Source organism: Electrophorus electricus, chromosome 25, assembly GCF_041902795.1.
Source record: "Electrophorus electricus isolate QZ-2024a chromosome 25, ASM4190279v1, whole genome shotgun sequence".
Taxonomy (NCBI): Eukaryota; Metazoa; Chordata; class Actinopteri; order Gymnotiformes; family Gymnotidae; genus Electrophorus; species Electrophorus electricus.
Window position 1 is genome coordinate 10,992,501 of NC_137521.1, and position 7,500 is coordinate 11,000,000.

General features: G+C 46.8%; 1 protein-coding gene across 5 annotated transcripts in view; it reads right to left on the bottom strand.

The window, feature by feature from the left end:
• ntng2a (netrin g2a) overlaps positions 1–7,500 on the bottom strand; it is a 45,367-nt gene that overhangs the window by 14,357 nt on the left and 23,510 nt on the right. For all 5 annotated transcript variants that reach the window (XM_081707836.1, XM_035521973.2, XM_081707837.1 and 2 more), the window contains one exon: positions 80–252. In XM_081707836.1, the coding sequence (XP_081563962.1) occupies positions 80–252 (173 nt within the window). The remainder of the gene's footprint in view (positions 1–79; positions 253–7,500) is intronic.

Below are 7,500 nucleotides of genomic sequence, written 5' to 3' on the forward strand. Positions count from 1 at the left end.
GATGAAAGCGTGACAGGCCTCCACCCAGGGAGGAAGAGCGGGTGAGGGCGCGGGAGCGGTCAGAGGAGCGGGTGCTTACAGGTGTTGGGCGAACCGGTGGGCGTGGGCAGGAACGAGCCCGGCTTCCACGACTTGGCCTTGAAGCCTCGCTCGCAACGGGCACAGTCCTGCCCTGTGGTGTTGTGCTCGCAGTCGCACTGCAGGCTGCCGTCGCGAAACGTGCACTGGCCAGCGTGAAGGTTGCACTTACACCTGCACACACACACACACACACACACACACACACACAGAGTAAGAAAGAAAAAGAAACCAATTAGCACTCTGTCCACAGTGTGCCTGCCGTAGAGCCAAGGGCAAGGACTACCCGACAGAGGGTGGCCTGCCCTGGGCATTCACGCCATCCACCCGAGATATCTCATTAGCTCACCTACTTGGCCAAAACCACAAGCCAATTAGTTGAAATGGGTGCTGGCGTGAATGTAGCTACAGTACCTGCGTGAGGTGTAGTCCTCATTGGATGAAATTAAATAGCCCCAGCGGTTGCTCGAACTTCCAGACCGTCGTGGGTGCCCCGAGGGTCCAGAGAAAAGGGAGGATACAGTGCAGTTGGCCTGCTTGCTAATGTCCAGTTTGAAAGCACGTGTTTCATTATCGTCTGAGATTGAGGTGAAACGGAATGGTTTTGCCAGCCTGGACAGAGCGGCAGAGACTATGTTCAACCAGAACACGAGGCTGGGAAAAAAAAAAAAGGCCGGAACATTTTTTCCAATGAATTATAAGAAACTCTTAAAAGTGTTCTTAAATAGAGTTGGTAAAAAATGGCAGAGGAATATTTATTTGCGGTATCAGTGGGAGGGTGGAGGGTGTTTCGGTTTGTAGCGGACCATTCGCCCACATGTGTGGCTGGGACGTTATCGGGTTGATTGGCTCCGGTGGAACCGGTTGGGTCAGGAATTCTGGAGGTTCATTGAGAAGCACAAGCATGGGTGGCAAAGCTGGTAAATGATACTGTAATAGTGAAAGCTACTGCCTGGTGTCGGTGCTCAGAGCTTCGACCCGTGCAGTGTTTGGGTCAGTGGATCGGTGCACTTGCTGGGGACTTGAACCAGATTCAAGACAGAATTTTATATAAAACAACCTATGCCGAAAAAAGTTACTGAAAGACAGGGTAGCAAAGCATCTATTTATGGAAGACTGGTTAACCCCAGCGAGAGAGGGAATATAGTGAGTGTTGTCATAACCATGCATCCCATTTGAAGTCCCATTTGGGACTGGTGGAATCAGTTATTGAGCACATGACAGGCGCTAATGCATAAACAGAGCATTCTGGGGGGGGGGGGGGATTGGTTACATCTGGCAGTACAATCAGATTCAGCTAAAAGAAACAGATGGAGGCTTAATTCTTCTGTTTTCCAAGAACGTGTGTTTAAGCATACGCCCATATGCTAACTGAGGACCTTAATTAATAAAAAAAATTTTCGGTCCAACATTGGAGCCACAAGAACAGACTGAACAGCCAGCACAGCATTATTATAAAGGAAGATTATCATGTTCGCAAGCTTGAGTTTGAGAAAGAAAGGTAGTTGCCCCCCGATGCCCCCCCCCCAAAAAAAAACAAACAACAACAACAAAAGGGAATAAACCTAAATAAGATCCTCAGGACGTACACAGAATAAGCTAGGTTTATAATGAAAGGCAGACCATGCTATGGTTATACTGAAGGACTGTGGGACCGAAAATCCTTTCTTTAGTGCCCAGAAGTAAGAGAGGTGTAATTAGGCCACTGTAACAAATAAGGGCCGGCCATGTTATACTGGAGATTCAAATGGCTTAGGAGAGTTATATACTGGTACAAGAGGCATCACTTAGTCCTTTCAGAGTTTAACTCAAAGCTCCGTGCCTCAGAGACATTTGCAGAATGTAAACATTCTTTTTAAAGACTGAGCTTCTTAATTTTACCCTAAATCTAGCAGAGGAGTGAAATGTCCAACAGTTAGAGAAACATTACTTCAATAAAAATATGGAAAATCTCAGAGCTGAGGCAAGCTTTCAGCGCAACGTTACGGGAGCAGTTTTGCAGTAGTCACACCTATTCTGACCGAGGGATCTAGAGAAGCTTGCATTCAAGGATACCGATCACGCATATTTAATGAGGACTCATTCTGCGTGATGTTAAGGACATCAAAGCCTTAAGAAAATTCTACCTCAGATTCGAGTCTCATAACAGCCACATCATTTCCTCAACAGCTTTGACACATACCCCATGTCATATCAAGAAGAATTTACACCAGTCTCTGCCTTGCCGCTCGATGCCAAGACGGATTTTAATGGAGCGTGGCTATTTATCACACATTTTCGAAACTTCTCCTTTTGGGTCTGGATTTATTAAGCTATTGAGTCAGGACAATCTTTGCTTGTCCAAATGCAGTAGTTATTACTAAGGGGGCAAACTGCATCTCGTGATGCGACACAGTATGCGACACTGTGATTTTTTTGAGGAGAGATTAGTGCCGTTTAAACCGTCTCCCAACGCCACAGCTTGAACTCGTCAGGTCATCATTTCTTTAGACACCTTCCAATCAATCGATCAGCAGACAGCGTGTGGCACAAAAAGTGAAGGGACCAGGCACCGCGGCGTTTTTAATGCGGGGCAGCCGACAGGACAGCAGCTGAGCGTTGGCAGACTCCAACGTCTCCCCCCTCAAATGGGAACAGATTGAAAGGGTGCTCCCAGACACATTTAGACCAGTATAGACCGTCAGAGCGCTGAGGGGATCAAAAATACAGAAGGCTGGAATCTAAATGTACAATTCTGTGCCAAGGTGCTTGAAATCATCTTAGTATAACTGTGGTAGGATGTGCTTCCATCTGGAACGTTTAGATTAGAACAGGGTAAAAATAATGATTTTGGGAATCGTGGCATATGTGACTGGACACGACTGGTCACCTTTATAGGAGCTAAGAATTTAGCTCACATCCAGACATGAATAATTTAAATGTAATTTGAAAGAAAAGAAAGGATTTTTGGAAATATGAACAGCTGAAGAGAAGGACTGAAGCCTCATGTTTCAGACCTGGTGAAAAATGATGATTCAGTTTTACACAAGCTCAAATCTGGCGGCATGGGGACTGGACAAAAAGCCATGAGGTGGGATATTGGAGGAAAAGAAATTGCGGAAGAACACAGTATCAAAGACAGGATGGGCCAAAAGTGGTGTTCAAAGTAAATTTGCACAGTAGGAAATTATTTACAAGTACAACCACACACATTGGCAGAGATGCGTAAGCTGAGCTCACACAGAATGGCCTATACTGGGAACGCAAAACATAGACAGGAATTTCCTGACGTGTAATAAAGGACTTCCCTTAAGGTTTCGCTCTCTAGAAGGACAATATCAAAACACTCAGGGAGTGCTTGGAAAAATGATTACCAGATTCCCCCTACACACCCCCTGCCCCAGATAGTAGGTGGGGCTGTCTCTCCTCCAGATGCAACCAATTCAGAGGCAGACTTGGTTTTAGCAGGTTTTGTTGTTACACTTAGAAGGAGAATTATTTGTAACAGGGATTGTAATTCCCAGCCGAGAATGAAAAGAACAGATCAAAGTAATGCCGGATGATGCCGGATGATAACAGTAACTGACGTGGGCAAACAGGAATGGGACTTTATAAAGAGTACTGGTATGGAATTGTTTTTTGAGGAGACACAGGAGACATTGAACTCTTGTCATTTGAGGAGACACAGGAGACATAGAACTCTTGTCGTTTGAGGAGACACAGGAGACATAGAACTCTTGTCGTTTGAGGAGACAGGAGACATAGAACTCTTGTCGTTTGAGGAGACACAGGAGACATAGGACTCTTGTCATTTGAGGAGACACAGGAGACATAGAACTCTTGTCGTTTGAGGAGACACAGGAGACATGGAACTCTTGTCGTTTGAGGAGACACAGGAGACATAGAACTCTTGTCGTTTGAGGAGACACAGGAGACATAGAACTCTTGTCATTTGAGGAGACACAGGAGACATGGAACTCTTGTCGTTTGAGGAGACACAGGAGACATAGAACTCTTGTCGTTTGAGGAGACACAGGAGACATAGAACTCTTGTCGTTTGAGGAGACACAGGAGACATGGAACTCTTGTCATTTGAGGAGACACAGGAGACATAGAACTCTTGTCGTTTCAAGCACTGAGATCAAACCTGATATACAGAAGATCCCGTAAATCAGTGATGTAAAACAATGGGATTTTTCTCGTTAAACTGTCACAGCTGTCAAATGCTGGTGCTCTATCCTGTGATGTGATGCGTGCGTGTGCGTGTGTGTGCATGTGTGTGTGTGTGTGTGTGTGTGTGTGTGTGTGTGTGTGTGGTAGGGGGAGCGGAGGATACAAGTGCATGTGGGCACGTGTGTGTGCATTTTTTCACTGCATTGTCAATATTCCTGTTTGACTATAAATCCCAAATTCTCAAGCAATTGCATAAAAACTGTAATGACAAAAGGACTTCACTACACACCCCAGACGACGGCAGTCTATGAGCCAGATGAGAGCGGCCTACACTTGATAAGGTTTTGTTCTTGTGTGAACGCAGAACTGAAAAAAAACATCGAACCGCATGACTCCAGGGGCGTGTGCATGAGAGAGAGCGAGAGAGACACAGCGAGATGATTACGCACCTAATAAGAATAAATGGGAGATACCGGCGTGAGATCTGCTGTCAATTTTCTCTCTGCCTCATTCTAGGTGCTCGGAGTTATAAGAAAAATCTGCAGCGTGCCGCACAAAACCTCGATGCCTGTGCCTACAGCTTATGAGCACCGCTCTGGGCCCCTGACATGCGGCGGGCTTCGGGGAGAGCCGAGATTTAGGGGCCAAAGTGGAAAGCAGGTTAGTATGGAAATGATGACTTTTAGAATTACAGTTTGCGCAATCAAATAAATGAGCAAGTCCCAGTGCATAGCTTCCCATGGGACGGGGCAAGTAACCGCTGGCATGAAATATTTATGAAGCTGACCTATATATTTCGGTGAGGCGATCCGGTAACTAAACCTTAGATTAGGCTGTAGATTGCCGTATAATAAGATTATATCTCACATGTGCCATCTGCAAATTGAAATGAAAAAGCTGACGCCGTCCACCAGCGCATAACTTCTAGATAATTGGATCATTTTTGCACCTTTAGATTGGGAAGTAGAAGCATTCTTCACTGAGCGCTGTTTCGCAACACTGGACTTCAAATGTAAGGAAAAACGGCAGTCCAGTCGCAGTCAAACTTTGGGTTTTATTAGCGGTGTAGGTTTGTTGGTATAAAGCATAAGAGCATAAGTAAAAGAACAACACAGGAATCTGAAAACCGAGAAGCTGTAAGCGTTACGTCCTTATCGAAGATGGCACGTGACTTTGTCCAATCCAACGGAACAGACGGAACAGGTAAAGTAATTGAACGTAATTGATTGTGCAGCGCTGATCCAGTGTGTCTCGCGGGGTGGCTCAAAAGCGCTCATGCTTACTGCGTTCCCGTGCCGACACTCTCATCTTGCTCTGCTCCAGACAGGACGGATAGCGCTGTATAATTGATGTAGTGGGCTTTTATTCAGTTCCATCTACTTTAATTAAGTCTGTTTTTTCTTTCCCTTCAAAAACCTCTGGAACCGCCCTCTGGAGACCTGGAAGCCATAATTAAAACTGGGTGTCAATCACGGTGTCATTCCGGGGCTCCTCTGGGACGGCGCTCCTATCAAGGCTCCATCATGAGATATGAATCGGAGCCAGCTCCTGTCCCTTCTCCGAACGCCGCCTTCAGGGAGCACCGGGATGGAGCCCGGGACTCCCAGATTTCAGGAAGGCGTGAATCATTTGTAGCACGCGGAGGCCCGTGACCAATTTCTGACCCGGTCCACAGCATGCACGCTGCGATGCCATTCGCCGGCCGCACCAATTAGAATCTTACAGTCCTCGGCTTTCCAGGGCACTTGCTACGGACAGACACCCCTGCGAATCTGTAAGTCTTTGAAATCGTAGCATTTTGTGCAGATGTTTACAGCGCCTGACATGCATTAGAAACATACTGACCAGTTTTAACTCAGCAACATACATCCATAAAATAAGGAAATGATTCCTGCATGATTTAAAATCTGTGACTAATCAAAGATGGTAATCTGCAACAGGAAATGCATCCTGTCTAAAAGCGTCTCGCCTACCCAGAAACGAACCTGCTTGTGAATCGCCCTTACCACACGTTTAAGTGATGCATCTCATGTCAGGTAAGACTGCAGGCGTCCCGGGAAGCGGCCGCACTATAAAGGATTCAATCACTGCTTTGACAGCAGGGAAAATGCCCTGATAGAAGAAACCTGTCTGCTTTGACAATGGAATAAATGCCTGCTGGCGTTTAGTAAATGCGCTTGGGTAGTGGGGGAGAAAGGCGCATGCAATATTCCTACCGATCTGCACGATTGGTATGCGCCGCTGCTGTCATGAATATTCCAAATTATTGACACCTCACGGAAAAAAAAGTGCAAGCTGGACAGTATAGGTGCCTGATTAAAGCCCAAGGACAGGGGGACAGAGGTCCGTCTGCAAAGGGCAACCAGCTCACGACGCGCTGCTGTGTGTGAGAGCACAACGCACACACACTTATGCACGCGTATATGCTCGCTCTCACACTCATACACACACACATTACCTGCGTTTGCATTCTCCCAGTCCTATACACATACCCAAAGACACAGCAGGGAGCTGTCCTCTATCTTTCCAGACTGGACTTTGTCCGGGAAACAGTGGCAGCTGTGTCCAGACTCGACGTGTCAGGAGTACCCCCGAGGGGCCCAGGAAAGGCCCTGGTGAGCTCTGGGACTAATGGACGGAAGCAGAGAGACGCTGAGGACAGAGAGCGCACCAGTGAGCACGTGGGGAAAGGAAATGGCTGAATAGAGCGGAGCTGCCAAGCAGAGCGGCTTCCTTGGTCCAGCTGCGCGTTAAGACATCCAGCAGCCCTGGTGGTGACGTGTCTCAGCCAACTTTGGTGATATCGACCTCAGGTCAGCACACCTGAGCGCCAGTCTGCAGTCAGGCTCGGGTTTGTTTGGCTGTGACGTCCTTGAGCGTGTCTGGCTCATCAGGCACAGGTAGATGGCCTTACTGAGTGCTCGCAGATCAGTGTACCACTATGTACTGGAACAACAAAAGCTAACCTGTCCAAGTCTAGCCCTTATTTAAGAAGTCTGATTCCTACTTAGATTTGCTGTAGGTAACAAAGGCTTGACTTCAACAGATATATCTGTTTGTTTGTGTGTGTGTGTGTGTGTGTGTGTGTGTTTCACTTTTATATGCTACATGTGTGACAGGGTCTCCAGGATTGGGCTTCATGATCATAGTCTTCATAGTGGCCTTGTCATTAGCAATATCTGTCACCATCTTAGCCTTTCCTCATTCTGATTGGATTTGTAGTCATCTTTCCACTGGACTCCCTAATATGTGTGTGTGTGTGTGTGTGTG